This window comes from Mytilus edulis, chromosome 7 (assembly GCF_963676685.1).
Source record: "Mytilus edulis chromosome 7, xbMytEdul2.2, whole genome shotgun sequence".
Taxonomy (NCBI): domain Eukaryota; kingdom Metazoa; phylum Mollusca; class Bivalvia; order Mytilida; family Mytilidae; genus Mytilus; species Mytilus edulis.
The window spans coordinates 38,073,171-38,093,402 of NC_092350.1; the positions used below are offsets into that span (position 1 = coordinate 38,073,171).

Below are 20,232 nucleotides of genomic sequence, written 5' to 3' on the forward strand. Positions count from 1 at the left end.
TAGAAAATCAACATTTAAGAAGAAAAATAAAAAAGTTTGGCTTTCAACTTTCTAAAATATGTTTAAAACATGTTAAATTTATACAAGACCAAGAAATTTATTTATATTTTGTATCCCTTCGGCAACTGTTCAGTAAATAAACTATTTTTTTTTCAACTGTTTTCACATTTTATCAAATCATCATGCTTGATTAATCCTATATGTACATCAAAAAAATAATACAAACATTTTTTTATCGATTGAAATAAATCTTGTTGCTATTGTGTCTTTGAAACTTTTTGTATTCTCAAAAATGGGAGGTAAACAATTATCTCATTTCCCTATACATTGTATATACAAACAAAAAAACAAAACAATTTACCCGCAAAATTAAACAACCAATTAATTCAAATCAAATAATGTGTCATACCCTATGAAAAACGGAATATAAGAATAAAGATATAAAAAAATAACAATCTAAATCCACCTGGCTGATTCACCTCCAATTAAATTTTTGACAAAAAATCTTGAAAACAGAAATTTAAGATTATAATACTGTAATTATATTAAAAAAAATTACTTTAAAATGTTACAAAATTACTGTGTTCAATTTCAAAAGAAAAACCTGAATAAGATTTATTGTATTTTTTAAACTGAAGTGAATGTAATCACGGTAAGTGTTATTTAAAAAAAAGATCTTAAAAGTTCTTGACCTATAAATGATTTTACAAAAGTAATGTTTTTATATGTTTTATATTCCATTTAAGTTTTTTTTTAAATTTCATTTATTGGGCAATAGTTCAAAAACAAACTAAATTCTTTTACAACTAATCTTCTCTAAAAGGAAAGCTTTTAATTTAAGTGAATTCCATAAAGATAACAATTATTGCTGTACATTAATTTATGTTATTTATATTTATATATCTTAATTTTAATTTTTTATACATATAAAATTAAAAAAAATTAAATGTTTTAAATATTTTAAGCATGTATCATATGTACCCATGTAATCTGATACTATATTAATGTCTTTTGTGTTTCTTTACTACAAATTCAATAAGAAATTTCTTAACTAGCTGCCAAAAAAAATATTGGACAGCTACATCTTTAATTATTAAATACCAAATAAAATGTATGCAGTAGTACATAAAATAAGTTGAAGCATTTATATGCATTTTACATGCAATATTGTTTTAAATTAACTGCATAAATTTCTTTCTTCATAGTTAACCCTTTTTAAACCTACGTAGTTTTCACAAAATATATATATCATTATTCATATGTACATCGGTTTAAAACTCTACAGAGCTGCTGTTGTATTGTTATATGTATACCCGACTTAAAATAAATCTTTTATGCTTGATGCTTTATGCTATTGATATATACACATATTAATTTTTTCAAGTAAAGAAGATCCTTTCTAAGGAGGGAATTATCTTTTGTATTCATTGGTATTTACTTACAGAGGTAGATAATACCTTGCTTTTTTTTTTGGTGTTACAAGTCAATTAGAATGACTGCATGGACAAACTATAAAGGGGAGATTATCTATGACATAAGTACATTAAATATCTTATTGTGTATAAAATTCAGAATCTATAATTTCATAAAAAAAATAAAAAAATAATTAAACCTGAAAATTACATTTGAAAAATTAATACTGACAGAGCGTATAAAACTTTTAAATAACTTATGACTGTCAAGGAAACAAACTTTTTGGGTATATCAATTTAAATTACTAATTAAAGGTGATATTTTGATTAAGTGATTAAGTTTGTTACATTAATAATCACTACTTATTTTCAAATCTATATATCTATGCAACTTAAATGTGTATGGCTATATCAATTCAAATTACTAATTAAAGGTGATATATTTCCTATAAAATGATAAAAAAACAAAAATTAATCAATTAAAAAAGATTGTTAAATCATAAGAACTACCTATTTTCAAATATTATATATATATATATTTGCAACTTAAATACGTGTAATTATCATGAAAAATTGCATTAAGTATCATACCTGGGTTTTCATACATCTCCATTGTAATGTGTATTGATACATCAACAATTACTGCCGCGACATGTTATAGAAGTTACTTAAATATTAATACTAATCAGTTACGAGCAGTTGATTTTCCCGACTAAATAAAAACTTTTCAATTCCACGGACATTTGATAATTTGCAGAAGCAGAGAAATGTAAACTCTTAATCTTGAAAAGCTTCTGCTGAAAATAATTAATTTTAATGCATTTTTAACATGAGACATTTCAGTTTGTTTACACACAGATTGTTTCTATTTACTGCTTAGCAAATGGACTGTGTCCTGTTTTTCAATTTCAAAAAACACTTAAGGCTCATAAAAATTAATAATAACGAAAAATTAAAAAGGTCTTTTCCGACAGAAGATACATTAGAACAATTGATAAAATCTGCTATAAACTAAACAGACACATCTGCACAGCAGAAGATAGAAGCCATTGTTTCCTTCAAACAGTCTGTCCTAAGAAATTGATTAAAAAAAAATACCTCTAGTTTGACAGACTTTGAGCAAGCGACCAATTACAACTTGATTACAAGGTAAAACTGTGAAGCAGAGCCAAAAGAAAGTGGTACTTACCCCAATTCAAGCGCCTGTGTAATAATGCCTTGAATTTTGTCATTTAAATGTCTTTTTGCATTAACAGGTGTGATTAATGTTGACAAAAAATCTACCGAAAATTAAATCCTTTAAAATTTCACAATAAATGGCCATCCATGCATTTTAACCATCTCATAAAAAATTGTAATAAGTGTCATAATAAAATTGATTCACATTACTTAATCTTCGCTAAAAATCGGCTAAATTGAATTTATATCATCGAAATCTACATCCGCTATTATCTGCTCATAGCCTGCAACCCCATCTTCCTTAGCTAATATTATAGTGATCGGAAAACATTCTATATCCAAATTCATCATTTGTGAAAGTTCACATTCAAGAAAACGTTGATGAATTCATTACAAAATGACATATATTGAAAAGGAGAACGTTTAATTACAACTCAATTTGTCTCCAACAGACAGAATAAACAGATGAAAGTTACAGGAAAGCTTAGAGTTCTTTATACGGGAAATGTCTCTTGGAAGTTATAAACTACTTTTATGTACCATTCAGTAAGACTTAGACCTACGATCGTACCTGGCTGTTCCTGGGTGTAATGCCCTTAGGTTAACTAGATTTAATCGTTTTTTCAGATATGTAAAGTGTTTCTTACACCTTTTAAAAGACAAACAAAAGTAAATCTTTACTCTAGTGACAAGTTTGTTAAAAAGTTAAACATATTCAATAATTCTTCACATGCTTGCAAAAATCTAAATATACATTATCTGCAATACCATAAACTATGGGCTGATTACATTAAACGAGTGTCCCCGTACCGGGAATGTCCGTCTTCTACCTGTTACTATTGAAGGTTTTATAATGTGTTAATTAACAGTTTATTTACACTTGTAGGAGGTAGTATGGTTGTATGAAGCACGGATATCACATTGACATCCAGGACAAATATAATCTTTATTTTTCTAGAAGTTGTCGATATCCCCAAATACGTCCAAAATGGTACAAATATTCTAACTTTCCTTCATGAGTTGTCACTTAATTCTTGTAATTTGACTCAAACACATGTTATATTTAAAGGAATCTATTTAATTCAAACAGGAAATTTACATTTAAGAGGTAAGAAAAAAAAAATCAATGTGTAAGAATCTGCTTTTCAATTGCATTTAATCTGATCCATTTGCCATCCATACATTATATTCATTATGTTTTAAAAGAAATATAAGGCGTTGTCCCGTAAAAAGAAATTAAACACAAACGATATTCTTAGTACAAATGTATAACAACAAAAAATATTTTTAAGTCAATCAAAATTAATTAAATCATAATTTATAGCTGTCAAGTGTTATCATATGACAAGGAATATTCAGTCAAGTTTATAATCTTAATAATTCTATGTTTTCAAGTGAACTTATAAAACATATATATCATTTCAGTATAGGATCTATACTATCTAACAAGATGGCTGATCAGTCTGCAACCATTTTCTTAATTTCTTCATAAAGTTATGATAAAAATTATTCTATGTTTTATTTGTTAACTTTCAAACTGATTTTTCAATAAAATATCTTAAAACTTTCTCTCTTATAGTTATATCGATATAAGAAGATGTGGTATGAGTGCCAATGAGACAACTCTCCATCCATGTCACAATTTATAAAAGTAAACCATAATAGGGCAAAGTACCTACAGCCTTCAAAACAGAGCCTTGGCTCACACCGAACAGCAAGCTAAAAAGGGCTCCTTTATATCTCTTTATTAAGACTCCACAGAAGTTATCAAACTCCTTTAAAAAAAAAAAACCACCCCTACTATAGATTTACATGATCAAACATGGCCACAATTGAAGTGGTGACCCTTAGAGAGGAGGACTTTTATAGATTATATCTTTCTTTTGTGTGTGTTTTTTTTTTAACTTAATAACTTAATAAACAAAAGTCTTTCTGGCCATATACCAATATTCAGTATGAAGTCATTAATGTTTAAATTATGACATTTCCAAAGATCTAGATACCTATCTTGTTTTGTAATGAACACATCTGCCATGAAAAACTTTGTAATTTTGCTTATTCTATTTTTACTTTTGGCAATACTACATTTTAATATTGTTGAGTTATAATCTTGATCTATAAAAGTTCCAAATTATTTTTTTACAACAGTACAACTGCATAAAAGGTTTTATAATTCATAGAATATTTCTATCATGTCTTCAATCTTAATAACAAAATTTTGACAAAGAAATTATAAGGCTTTATCTATAAATAAAACATCTTAACTCTGATTTTTTTCAAGTCTTTCGGAATTTCACTGCATCTCACCACTTTAACGTTATCTTCAAAACAATACTGTCAGTACCTTCACGTGAAATTCTTCAGCTAACAGTACCAACCTAAATCAATTATGTCTCCGCTATAACAAAATTTTTATAGCAGAGATATCATGTCTTAAACAGAATATTTATTAATTTTCATTTTCAAGATATAACTTTGTTAATTGATTTCAATCATGATGCTCAAAGGTCAAGCTAGTAAAATTCCAAAAATAATTGAAATCCTTGACCATGACTGACTATAAGCAGAATAATTGACCACTTATAGGGTAGTAAAGTCAAACAAAGTGACTTAAAGACTTAAAACCGGACATCCACATGTCCTGATAAAATGTACAGATGATCTATGTCTATTTCTCAACCATCTGTCTAATTTTAAAATTTGATCTTTTTGTCATTATAGCACTATGAAGATTCCTCTACAGAATTTATCAAAGGCAAACTTTTAATATTTTCATCTAATTGTGTTCAATGACTGCTGAGTATTTTAAAGCACATTTGTTACAGATTAAAAGCTTTTTTATCACATTTTTAATTTTTTAAATTCTCCACCTAGCTCCACCATAAAGCAGGCAGTTTATCATATCTCTAAATTTTCTTTGTTTATCGGACAAAATTTTGGGGTGAAAAGGACCTCACCTTATTAAGTTTCTACAAGTTGTTTAAAACCAATTTGTCAGCCCTAATGACAGTTTTTCAAGTTTTCAAACATTTATCCCTAATATGGAAAGTAAAAGAACAATATTGATCCAAGTGAAAGGAAGGCTATCAAATCAAAAGAATATAGACAAATACTTTCCCTATTGTTAATGTCCCTATCCTTAGTGGTGATAATTATTTGGTTCCTTCTTAAGAAGTATACACAGCTCAGCTGTTTCCAGGCGGACATTGTTTGTAGTGACACCACAGATTTCAAAGAACATAAAACATTTCTAACAGGGATATATTATATACAACTGTCTTACAACACAAACAACACAAATTATGAAAATCTGGTACCTGTACTCCTTGAAGGAATTCCATTTAAACATTGCATTCACACCCATCTTTTGTAAGGAAAAGTTATTTATAAACTGTCATTCACTCAATACAGGAGCTTTTCCCAGATATTTATAGATATATGACACTTGAATGAATAAAAACAACAGATCAAGTTGAATGGATTTAAAAGTTTTGTTTATCGATACTGCCAGCCCTCCCCTCCCCAAGAATCTTTTTTTAGGACTGCTATTCGAGCAACCTTTTGACTTGTGCTCTTTTGTAGCATTATCTCCCAACTGCTGCAGGTACCTGTTTAATTCCACTTCTGACAGATCAAATGGCATTCTATCAATCATAAATCAGTATAGGTCTATAGATATATCAGAGTTTCTGCACTGTGTATTCATGTTAATATTTGATGAAATAACTCTTGGTGAATGTGATGGATATAGTTGATTAGATTCATATCAGGTCAATTGTACAAATTACAAAATTTCATTCTTGAACATTGATTGTTATAAAGTCTGCAGCTGGGTGTTCAACACCCAAGCAGTGCTTATAGAGGTGTAAACTGGGAACAATCTTTGACTGCCTCAGGAAATATGTGGATAGTTACTTTGGATGGATTTTAACATTTAGAGAAACCATTTGACCAAATGAGTCTATTCCTTACAAATTATGTTAGGAGTTCGTTTGGTGCTAGAAGTATGGCACTTTCTACTTGTGGGTTATAAACAGGGAACAAATTTTGACTGCCTCAGGAAATGTATCGGGAAATGTATCGAGAGTTACTTTGCTAGGATTGGAACATTTAGTGACAGCTTTAGACCAATTGAGTCTATTCTTTACAAATGATGCAAGAAGTTTTTTTTTAGCTAGGATTATATGGCACTCTTTAAACAACCATGAAATTCTTAAATGGGAGAGGAGAGGGGATTTGTTTATTGAAAAATTATTCATTTACAATATCAAAATAAAATATAATAAACCTCTACTGCCTATGTTATCTACTCAAGTTTAAAACATAATAAACTCCATGCAATCGTAAAGTATTTCAATGCTACTCTGTTTATGAGAAATACAATAATTTGACTGATGACTTTACCATGTTTCAAAGTTATAATCTTAGCCAATTTAAATCTCAGTTTTAAAATATTCCCTCAGTTCTGACATTAAAGAGTCAATATTCATAAATTATTAAGGTTAGGTCATGCTGATTCTCCAGAATAGAATTTAGAGGATTATAGTCAACTGACTTATCGATACAACTTGTGTAATAGATATTTTCATAGTTTGAAACAATAGACTGGCTTGCTACAAGGTATGATGTTTGAGAACTTTATTTCTGGATTTTCCTAGTTTTGAGTCTTGTGGATAGAATATCAAAGAATATCACATTCTTACTCTGTACCAAGCAGTAACAGGAGTAATAATCTTGTAGTAGGCAGGTATGGATTCAGATTTTATCCTTTGACTGGGATTTTATATCTAAGATACTAATATTACAAAGTGTACCACAGCAAGTTGTCATGTGGCCCTTTGAGCTATTTCTATTTAGAAAACTATTCCTAATAACAATACACCCCCTCTTAAAAAAAAAACCTAACAATTACAACCCTAAAATGCCAAAAATATTTTAAATTTTGTAATTAGGTCTACTGAGGGCATTTTGTGGGGTTAAGATGTCATGAAATGCAAGAAAAACCCTTTTATCACAGGTTTCAATATTATTTCCTGGTCTCATCAAAAGAGAGCAATGAAAGGAACATACTTTAGGTTCTATTCATGTCCATGTCAAGCATTTTTATAATGTTTTATACTCAGATATTCAAGTTACCAAATGATGTGTATGTGCATATATATCCATACTTGTTAAAAAACTGTTAAGTTTAACAACATATGTACAATGGACAAAGGAAGATAAACCCAGTTTAGAGATTTTCTGGTACATATCATATAACATCTTTTGGATTAGACCGATAATTGGGGTTTTAAATAACTAAACAAAGGCTTTAATATTTCCTCTTCTTACTCTTATTACTTTAACCATTGAACTTATTACAGGAAACTGGCAGTAATCGAATTCTTTAGTCCTGAAGGTATGGACTGGTACCTTACCTTGTGTTGTTACTATTCCTGCTGGATTATGATGTCCATCAGGTGGTGAATAGGGCTCTGAATCAGGTGGACTGTCAGGCAGTGTCCTAAAATTAGGAAAAAGTTCTATGTCAAATATACTGTCAATTCTAAAATCAGAAAATTAAAAGAATTTTGCAAAAAAAGGTAAAATCCCCAAAATACTGAACTCCAGGGACCCAAAACGGAAAGTCCCTACTCAAATAGCAAAATCAAAAGCTCAAACACATCAAACGAATGGATAACAACTGCGAGTAAGTCAGGCAAGTAATGCTTTGAAATAACAATGTCTTTTCTAGACATATAATTTGTCCAATAAATACAGCATTATGGTAAATAAGTGGTCTAATTAATTTTTGATTACATACAGTAGCAAATTATTGGTCTAAATATATACTTAAACAAGCAAATTTGATGCAGACATATCATTTATTTATAAAACTTTTAATTAATTTGAAAAACAAATATTCACACCATGTAAAAAAAAAAATCAACAAAAACAGAAAAAGTTTTTGTAAATTCAAAGTTTAAAAATATGTTATATCAAGGGAGATAATTTTACAAAATGGAATGACAAGTAAATTTACATATGTGTGTATGTAGCAAAAATGGTCGACCCCAAGTATTTATTAAATTGAAAAGAACACATATTATCATACTTTATTTTAAAAATTCTATTTATCAATTTTCTTTCTATTAAACAAAAGTGCTTTTACCATATATATATACCTCGCAAAATCTGAGAATATTGCAAAACCTTATAACTTGAAAATATCCACGACCAACTCTTTTTATTGTAATTTTAAAAATAAAGTTTGGCAAAGCATGAAAAAAATTATCTGGTTTTTACCTTAGCTTTATCTATCTTAAATTAGCAATAAAAGGGACATGAAGGTCTAAAACTTACTTTGAATTTAATTCAACACGGATTTTAAATATCCTTTTACTCATTCTAAAATTCAAGCACTCAGCTTTTCAAAGAATTAATCTGATTGTATTTCAAAATTCTTAAAAATCTTTAAAGAATTATTGAAAATCTTTGAAGTTTCTTAAAGAGTTTAGATTCAATGGTGGTGTCAGTTCTTAAGAAGCAGTGCAGTCCCCATAAATATTAAATTCAATGTAACTGATTCCTCAACATTGACAATCATATCTTATTTCTCATTTTTTACATCTTTTAAATTTGAAAAAAAATATGACATAGGAGGAAAATATTATTTTGATGCAAATATCGATTTTTGAAATAGGAAAAATTAAGTCTAGAACATACTGTACCTCTCAATAATATCACACGTACGTACAATAGACAATACAATCATTCAAATATATTTAAACATTTTATCAAATTAATTCTGTCCAATCGGAAGAACTTATCTTATGTTACACAGAAATTACTTTGGTGCTACAGAATAAAAACTACCCACCACAAAGCTATTATATAGGACTGACGCATATATCCTAGCATTAATGCAATCTTTAGTTTTCAAACACAACAAATTAGTATTTTATGTAAATTAAATAAATTAATATATATCAAAACTACAACTTTTCATTCTACACAACTTCTTCTTGTGAAATAATTCCTATTTTTTTCTGTATTATATAAACCACGATGAAATAAGAAAACATGTTAATATATGATTATTTTTTAATTTTATCTTCTTCATTAATATGTTTTGTACTTCAAAGTTATTATGTAAACACTTTTTGGCTCTCATTATATTTCTTCTGTACAATTTGAAATGAAAATAACTTTCCCTTTGAAATTTGAAAAAGAAATTGTACTTTTAATAAATATATGCAAGCACTTTTAATTAATTCAAAATATGCAATCTTTTACGTAACATGTACCTTTTGACAAATTATTTTGTTAAATAATGCACATGAATGTTTATATTTTTTTGACAATTTCATTAAAACCTCTGATAATTTTTTATAAAAACACATTGAAAATATGTATAAACAGATATTATTCTTTTCCGTGTAATTTTTTTTCTACTTAACATTTTAATTTTCTGCAACTTGAGAGATTAGTAACTTTTTAGAAGGACAAGCAACGTATGTGAAAAAAAAATAAAATTTGTTTGTACTGGTTTTTCAAACCTTGTAAAATCACAAATTGCACTATTTGACTGCTGAAAATACATTTTTGTGATAAATGGCAATGGTATCTAAAGTCAAAGTGACACTCGCATAATAATTGATCAAAATGAAGAAAAAATAATCTTACTGTGCTGGGCGGTAACACCAGGCATAGAGACCCCATTGTTCACTGTCACCCGTAAAAGAACAATCCGTACCAGTGGGGAACATCTAATTTTGTAAACTATACCCTGGACTTATTGTTACGGTATAGCTGGTTGAAAATGTCTAATATTTCACACTTGTTTAACGTTCAAATCGAGACAATATTTATGCCTGTTATTTAAATACTTTAAAACCTATATATATAAAATTACACAATATTACTTTTTCTTTCAAACATTAATATTATCATATAAGATTTTTCACGATTGTCTAAATGTGTGAAAATTTGTTCACTCTGATTGCACATGAGTACAACATGAATAATTTATTAATTACCCAATTTAACGACTGTCTGAACAAATATTAAACAAGCCACGATGGAGGTGTGGTTAGTATTAACATCAATCAACACGGAATAAAACATGAATAAACATTACTTTGAAAATGTTAAGTATTAAAAAACAACATTAGCAACTCAAAAAGTCAACTGTCTTTACCTTGTTGGTGCTAAACCAGAAAATAAATTCTTAAATATATCCCAGTCCATTTTTTTTTTTTTTACCCCTCTAATTATCCCGACAGTCACATGGTATAAAAAATCACGTAGGTTGTACAATAATCTTTACAAAAAATCTGTATGGGTTTATTTAATGCTACAACAAAGAACAATTCTGACATTGACACGTTCTTGAAACTGAACCTTGATTGTATGGGGGACAGTTAGTTTTTTTAGCTTTACAAATAAATACTATAAATCACCACATAAAAACAATCTATTTGTTATTTTTAGACTTTTGAATGAATGTTTTAATAATATTAAAAAGCAAATATTTGCAAAAAATTAACGAATAATGAATAGTAAATTGAATGCCGAATCTATTGTAAACCCCCATTTTTTAGACAAATATTTTTCTTCCGCAATCGAAATTTCTCATGTGTTACCGAATGAGTAAGTATATCTCTTGATTGATAAAAACAAAGAATTTTATATTATTTTACGAAAACGAAAATATCCTTTTCAAAGATCTTCTTTTGGTGTTTTTTTTTTTACCGGCCAAATATGGCAGTCAACCATTTTTTCTCCATTAAAAGCCATAGCGATGTAATGTAGACACCTGTATGGTTTTTGTGTTGGATACATACAATACGCCGCCATTTTGATTTTTGTTATTTGTTTCATCATAAATCAGACCAATGTATTTCTCATTTGAATTGTTTCACATATGTCATGTCGGACCTTTTATAGATGACTATACGGTATGGGTTTTGCTGATCCTTGATGGCCGTATGGTGACCTATAGCAGCTTACATCCGTGTCATTTTGATTCCGGTGGAGCGTAATCTCATTTGTAATCAAACCGCATCTCATGATATATAATATACTGCCAGGCCAAATACTGCCTTTGAGACAAGCAAAGCTTAGAGACATATGTGAGAATTTCCTGGTCATGTTGGTACTGCTTAAAAGATCCTGGACAGAATTACCTAACTGACAGACTTATGATCTTGTGAACATCTGAAGATTTTACTTGATAAGTTCATAACTAATTCTGATTTTCAAATTTAAGTGGTAAAAAACATAAACTTATCACTTTTTTTATTCTGTGTTTTACTTTAAAATCTGCAAAGGGGTGGGAGAGGTTTGTGTGTACATCAAACTTGTTAAACCCAACTGTACGTTATCTTGACCATGTGTTGTGTTGCAGATGGTTTCAGTATTTGTAGTTGACAGATATGGACTGTTGTACAATACTGTCCAATAATTTTTGGCTTATATAATGTTATCTTATTAATTTAAGCATGATATACAAATAAAGGTTAATAAAATGAGAGAATGTTTTGTGAAATAACACTGGATTGAACAAATATTTTTTATGATGCTGTTTCTTACAAAGTACTGTCTAACTTCAATATTACGAGTAAAACTTTAAAGCAATAGATGCTACAGAATACCTCTGGAAGTTCCTTTATCAACTGGGTATTTCCTTTTTGGTCTATGTAACATTTGTAAGGGTTACAGAATTATTGTGGTATGTAAATGTGGTAATTTACAAGGGAGGCCTTATGTGTGATATTTTATCATCTTGACATATCATCAAATTTACACATGATAGAGTAAGATAACAAATGTCAGAAGTAGAGTTGGATTCAATTACTCTTCCTCAGCATTCGAGTCTACACACTTTTTTGTAAGTTAGGTTCATGTAACTGTAGCTTAAACTGTTTGAAATTTGTTAGGGGTAGTCAGTTCTGTTTTGAATTTATTTAATAATTTCCATATTTTTTTTAAACTTTTAACACACAATATCTAATTTTTCTAATTCCAGATTGCTCTGATGTCCAAAAACCTATGCTAGCTCACAAGGTGACAGTGAATGAAGAAATATATTTCAAGGCATTCCAAAAATGAGAGAATGTTACCAGGATTCCATATAAATTATGCTAGAAAAAAACAAGCAGATTAATGAATAGACTTACACACTCCCCTGCCGGGGTTTGACATAAAAATCAGTTCTAGAGAAATCAAAGTCTATTTTTACTCATTTATAATATATAAGAATAACATTATTTTTTTTAAAGTAGAATATAATACATACGGATGCATTGCAGGGTTGTCATAGCAATGATTTTGTCCATTTAGAATGGCGTGTGTTCTCAGGTGATTGTAGTTAGACGTGGGTACCGGTACATGTGGAGGTGACGATGTACTTGATGGTAGATTTATATTATTGACATGGTGATGGTGATTCTGTGATGACTGTAATGGCCGACTATAGGCTATGGCGGGTATCGTCTCTTCAGGCAGGCATCTATAAAATATACATCACAATTACATTTAGCTAAATGTTGCTGGATTTGTGTGTGTCCAAGATGTAATGTGAAAACAGGTATGAAACAAACAACTTTAATTTTCATCCCAAAGAATCATGAATACACCAAAAAGTAATTGTTCATGCAAGAATTCCTTCAAACTGATGCAGAAGTTTGGATGTATTTTTAAAATACTGTAAACCAACAAATACCACAGATACTTTTTTTGTGTTAAGCAACTGTTAGCTGATTTCTTGATTTAATCATATGAGAGTAGACCCATTAGTGGTTATTTGCAAAGATTTAGTTTCATGTTATTTTTGCACTTGTGAAATAACACTGGATTAAACAAATATTTTTTATGATGCTGTTTCTTACAAAGTACTGTCTAACTTCAATATTAGGAGTAAAACTTTAAAGAAATAGATGCTACAAAATACCTCTGGAAGTTCCTTCAATAATTTAAGTCAAAATATATGGAAAAGACCTCTACTAAAAGGCTTTTCAGTTGAACCAGTTATTAGCTTTTTTTTTTGCTGCCAACTTTATATCATAGGAAGGTTTTTTACTACTAATTAAACATAGGATGGAAGTTTATCTTTGCAGGAGCTACAAGTTGCACTGACAGAAGCAGTTTAAAGGTCAGTGTTCCATCTGACAGTTAATTTCTTTCATAACTATATGTGACAACCATTAAACAGATGAAAGAACTGAAAGTTGTTTTAAACTCTGATAAAAAAAAATGGGGAATGTGTCCATGGGACACAGATGATGCCCCTGCTTGCATATCATATAAAGTTACAAAGGGAGATTACTGAAGAAAGGTAAAGTGACACTACCCAAATTTGTACTAAATCCAAGTTTTGTAATAATAAGTAGTGTGTACAAATTTCATAATATTTGGTTGAGGAAAACTTCAGTTAGAGAAAGAATACGAAAAATTCAGCAATTTTTTTCCTATTTGTAAAAGGGCATAACTCTAGAACAGTTCAAGTGATGCCACCAAACTTGATCTGTATTTTGTGGTAATAAGCATTGTGTATAAGTTTCATAATATTTGGTAGAGACACAACTAAAGTTAGAGAACAGAAATGAAAAATTCAGCATTTTTTCCATTTGTAAAGGGGCATAACTCTAGAACGGTAAAAGTGATGCCACCAAAATTCATACTTAATCTGTGTTTTGTTATAATAAGCACCGTGTATGAGTTTCATAACATTTGGTTGAAGCAAACTAAAGTAGGAGAACGATAACCCATTTTGGGACGTACCAATAGACAAGGATAAAACTAAAATGCCTACTTAGGTATGGCAGGGACATAAAAATAGCTCAAAAACAGGAGACTGTCATAGGTCAACAATTATTACAATGTATACACAAGAAAATATTTACCATAATTTAAAATCAATTAAATTACAATTACCTTTAATTCAAAAAATAACAAATCAATAAATTGCACACTTTTAATTTCTAATATAAAATACCTGTACATTCTTGTAGTATTGATCATGAGTGGTCCTACATCTCTCACCCATTTATTACTTATAACATCCATTTAAAAAATTATCACAATTAATTCCATTTTCACTTTTAATATGTAAAATCCTGATATTCAAAGAAAATTAAAACAAAATTTATTCAACACACCTTGACATTTTCTGTGTCATGGAGATGCATCAAAATCTAAACAATCTCAGGCAAGAAAAATCAGTTAATTAAACTTCTGATACCTGTAGTTAAAAGTTTATCATCAGATCAAAATTTCGATGAAGCGAGATATTATTTTAGCCAAGGTATACCTATACATATGACAACAATGGACACAACGAGAGTTAAAGGACAAGTTCATTGATATTTTTAGCACATCAATTTACAAACTACCTGGGGGCTAAACTAGTCGTATTGTAACATGGTCTGTACTGTCGCAGGATGGCACAAGGAATACAAAAGCCGTGGTACGTCCTGTCACATGGTAAAACCATATTCTACCTACACATCAGAACTTCTCTTTACTTATCTTTCTTTAACATATATACCTGTTCTCAAATCTAGTAGTTTTCAATTAGCAATTTAAATTTGAATAGACCCATCTTATACCGACTTATCTTTACGATTATGATGGAACGATTTTAATAATCTTAAAAGCTTTTTAAGCGTGAAAATTATTTTTAATGGTAGAAAAAAATTACTTCAAATTTTAAACAGATGAATAAATCATCTCTGATGTCTTCATTAGAAACCATCTTCAAGTATAATTTGTATCCCTTTATCAGATGGTAGTAGCCCTGGGGAAGTCTATATCTATGTCAAAATCTAAAGTCTAATATAAAATTTAAACAATGTTTATTTTACTTACTCAAGCAAAAATAAAAATATTTTTCTTTTTCAATAGTTAAATATAGAAATTGAACAAATAAAACACTATATTATGTCAGTTTTATTTCCTTTTCTCAGTTTTAATGTTACAAAATATATTGCTGAGAGGTATAAGTTGTAATAGTTTCAAACCAAAAAAGCCTCTAAATGCTGCAAGTGCTAATAGTTCAGGTGGTGAAACTAGAAATGAAAAATTTTAAAACCAAGAAAATATCCAACTGCTCAAATAGTAAAATTAAAGTAGCGAAATTAGACACAAAATAGTTTTCAACCATGAAAGCATACCCCTTTTAAGTGCTTTTGATTTTCATGTTCACAGTTAGTTCAAACATCATATGTATTTACACATTACAAACAGATCTCACGTGTTATTTCAGTGTGAAAATGGTCTACCAAATGGAATAAGAAATGGCAGGGTTTCTGTCAAGTTTACATGAAGCAAATGCATGAGATTTGGTAAAGGTTTTAAAGATCAAAGGATGAGAAATTAGTTTCAAGTTTGGGCACTCTGGTCAAAAGAGGATAAAAGTTTGAGTAAGCAATGTATGCTACTGTCTGACATAATTCCATTTGACAACAAGAATGGAATATAAACCAGTGCTGTATTATAACTATGGTAATGCATATAGACTATATTTTAAAGCAGCTCAAATAGGAACTATGAGTCTTATAATGTCCTTATTCAATGTATACATGATTACACATATATTCCTACATTTATAAGAGATTTTTAATATTTAAAAGACTAAAGATACCAGAGGAACATTCAAACTCACAAGACGAAAAAACAAACAACGCCATTGCTAAAAGGAAAAAAGAAAAATAGAAAAACAATAGTACACAAAACTAACCATAGAAAAACAATGTATTGTTTCTCAGGTTCTAGGGAGGTGCATTCTAAAGACTGAGCAACACGAAACCAACCAAAAAATGGGTTAGATCTCAGGTGTTCTGAAAGGGTTAGCAAATCCTGCTCCACATGTGGCACTCATCTTGTTGTTCATGCTAGTACAAACCTGGAAATAAGTCACTCAATCAAATGGTGTTAGTAAGGATGTTATCAGCAGGATCATCATCAGAAACTACTTTAAATGTAGTTTCTTTCCCCTTATAAAATAGTTCCGAAATAAACAGAAAGTCTAGGAAACAATTGTAATCAACAAATATACTGCAACAAGAAAACAAGGATAAACTTGAAAATTGCATAACAACAGGTGCTTCATAAATGGACTCCTTTGAAAGGTGATACTTCAATTTTTTAGCATGAAATCCCCATTACATTCTCACTGCATATATTTGTGTATAAAGTAAAGACAACAAAATAGTTCTATCTAATCTTTGTTCAGGTTTTTCTAGTCGGTATTAGTTTCGGTTTGTGCCCTTTGAACTTAAGGACGCTTAACTATGGCAACAGAATACACATGCTCGAAAATCCTTTCTGTGATTGGACAAAATGCTGTCATGGTGGGTGATTTGCATGGTTATGTTTGAAAAAAGGTCTCGTTAATTATATTGTGATGGAAAGCAAGTGAAAAACTATAAACATTTGAACTAGATCTTACAAAGATTTATATTTTTAAAATAATTGTTTCTCCAATAGCTCTTTGCATCCATGATAGCTGTTTCTTCGGGACAATTATATAATTTTTAATGTAAACTTTGTTGTACGAACGTACATGACTTTTAGAACGCACCTACGCATGTGAGATTTCCGCGGGGTTTTGGTGAATGTAAACAGAAAGATATGAGGACCGAGAATACTGAACACAAACAGAGAAAACGTTATTGAAATGGTAAATCACTTATTTAAATATAACCGGAATATTCATTAAACAATTTGTAACGTTCTTTTGTTGGTAATTCGTTGATTTTTAGATAGTTAGAGCATTGTTGTTCACAAGATGAAGGTTTGTAGTTGCATTCAGATGGAGATTTAATTAAAGAGGTCCGGCATCATTAAGTCATTGTGCTTCTGAAGGTTATCGAAATGATAGTTTTAAACATATACTCAAATTCAAATACGTCGGATATCTTTTTTAAAGATAGTTCTTGTTTTCAATGTATGGTCTCTCAGGTTCTAGGGAGATCTCATCAGTAAATTTTAAACAACAATTGAGGGGAAGTTCAGTATTGGTCATTTTGAAAGTGTCCTGACATAGTGAGCATCATTATATTTGACAGGAATCTCATGACAACACACTTTCTTTGGCCCTTTTACCATTTCTTTTCTTATAAACAAAGAAGATGTGGTATAATTGCCAATGAGACAACTCTCCAGAAGAGACCAAATGACACAGAAATTAACAACTATAGGTCAACGTACGTAGTATATACAAATCACTTTGATATAAAACACAATAAAAGTGAGCAAAACCGATTTCCAAAAGATTGGAATAGTTGTATGCATAATTTATAACCATTATTTCAGTTTTCTATTCAGGTATGGTGGTGAACAAAAAATAAGCAACTTGATATTGTGCTTGTGCATGTAGTTCCTATACCATCTTTGTCAGAAAGATAGATGAAATTCGCAACACGGGTTTCAATGTCTATTATCTAGGCCACTAAAATTCTCATTGAACTTGCTTTTAAATTTTAATTTGATACTTTTATCAAACATGTTCTTAGTTTAAAAATTTAACCACATGTATTATATACAAGAGTGATTTGAGGTATAGTGGCTAAGGTTGCTACATCCTATTTCCAATCTTTCCAAGAAATGAATTTCAAGACCACTATAAACTAAAATGTCCATAAAACAGAAATTTCAGCTGCAATAATTACAACTGGGTTTGTTCACAAACAAAACAGACCTCCAGTGTAATAAGTTCACTGTGAACACTTATCTACATGCAAGTATTTAGTGCTTCTACAAAATTGGAATCTTTTCATTGACTTAACTCATAATAAATTAAATATAGGAAGATGTGGTATGAGTGGCAATGAGACAACTCTCCATCCAAGTAACAATTTATAAAAAGTAAACCATATTGTTTTTATGTCAGTTAAGGAATTAAGTATTGATAATCAGATCTTAAGTCATTAAATTCAAAAGATACTTGTTTACAATCAGAGCGATTCAATGATTTCTAAGATGGTTTGACCTCTTGTCCTTTATTAAGACCAAATGGTGATCTCTTTATGTCTATTTTTAATAAAGTTGTAATAATTGCTTGTTGAATTTTGCCTCTACATGTCTATTGGTAATTATTGTCATTGGATTGCAGTCTGATTGACATGAATAATACCTCCTTATTCCTATTATTATATAACTGATGTTTGCAACACGTTTCCATTTCATGAATAAAACCATAACTTTATAATAACGCTTACTACAGGTGTATAAAACTTTATATGAGAAGACAAATATAATTCTCATTTATTCAATGGCTACAAAATATCACAAAATGTAATATTTCAAGAACAATTACATTTAATCTATTGTATTTTTTCAGTCTAGTTTTTTTGTAATGGTTTGTAAACATGCAAACCTGACATTACGATCAGATACGCTATGGATGAAAAAAGTATTATGAAGTCAAATGAGCACCTATCGTGGAAAAACTAGCTAACACCAGGCAGACGGTCTGAGTTATATTATGACTAGTGGTAAAGTAGGGTAAACTTTGTATTCAAAGACAGGTTCTTAAGGAAATGAAACTGAACAAACTAGGTCACATCTTAAATATCTTCAATGCTGGATTTTAATTTAATATTTTAGTTTATACCTTAAATCAAATTATTTAGAATTGTTTGAAACTGTTTCCCCATGTCAAGCCCCAATTATAAAGACATTAATGTGCAATTATGAAAATATTTTTCCATTAAATTTTTTTTGTTACAATGTTACAATATTGATGGTGGCTGTGTCAACATTACCTGTTAATCAAAAACCTAAATACAAAATCATGCAAGGCATACAGAGTTATCTTTCTTTGTTCAGGAAATTAATTATTTTTTAAAAGAGAAGGGTAAAAGTACAAATATTATAAAGAAAGAGAAGAATCATTCTGCAAAAGTACAGATGTAGTTCTGATTTAAGCTTCAAGTTTAACTAATATCAGTAAATAAAAGTTTCATAAATTTGTTGCTGTCAGTGAATTTTACCAGAAGCTAAAAATGTTGCCATCATTAACAAAGCGTTTTTATTCTTTAAAAAAACTAGAGGCTCTAAAGAGCCTGTGTCGCTCACCTTGGTCTATGTGAATATTAAACAAAGGATGCAGATTGATTCATGACAAAATTGTGTTTTGGTGATGGTGATGTGTTTGTACATCTTAATTTACTGAATATTCTAGCTGCTTACAATTATCTCTATCTATAATTAACTTGGCCCAGTAGTTTCAGAGGAGAAGATTTTTGTAAAACATTACTAAGATTTACGAAAAATGGTTAAAAATTGACTATAAAGGGCAATAACTCATAAATGGGTCAACTGACCATTTCAGTCATGTTGACTTATTCGTAAATCTTATAATGGAAATTTCAGGGTAGATAGATCTTTACCTGATGAACAATTTAACACAGTGTCAGATTTGCTCTAAATGCTTTGGTTTTTGAGTTATAAGCCAAAAACTGCATTTTACCCCTATGTTCTATTTTAAGCTGTTGCGGCCATCTTGGTTGGGTGGGTGGGTCACACCACACATTTTTTAAACTAGATACCCAAATGATAGTTGTGGCCAATTTTAGTTTAATTTGGCCCAGTTGTTTCAGAGGAGAAGATTTTTGTAAAAGATTACTAAGATTTACGAAAAATGGTTAAAAATTGA

The 20,232-nt window shown here is 29.7% G+C and overlaps 1 protein-coding gene across 11 annotated transcripts in view; it reads right to left on the reverse strand.

The window, feature by feature from the left end:
- LOC139482659 (myelin regulatory factor-like) overlaps positions 1 to 20,232 on the reverse strand; it is a 109,350-nt gene that overhangs the window by 35,761 nt on the left and 53,357 nt on the right. For 5 of the 11 annotated variants that reach the window (XM_071266656.1, XM_071266661.1, XM_071266660.1 and 2 more), the window contains exons 3-4: positions 12,871 to 13,083; positions 8,009 to 8,094 (exon numbers count right to left, since the gene is read on the reverse strand). In XM_071266656.1, the coding sequence (XP_071122757.1) occupies positions 8,009 to 8,094; positions 12,871 to 13,083 (299 nt within the window). Of the gene's footprint in view, positions 1 to 2,601; positions 2,941 to 8,008; positions 8,095 to 10,256; positions 10,365 to 10,770; positions 10,836 to 12,870; positions 13,084 to 14,568; positions 14,708 to 14,731; positions 14,837 to 20,232 lie in introns of those variants that run through there. The other 6 variants (XM_071266658.1, XM_071266657.1, XM_071266663.1 and 3 more) reach the window with 6 other exon arrangements.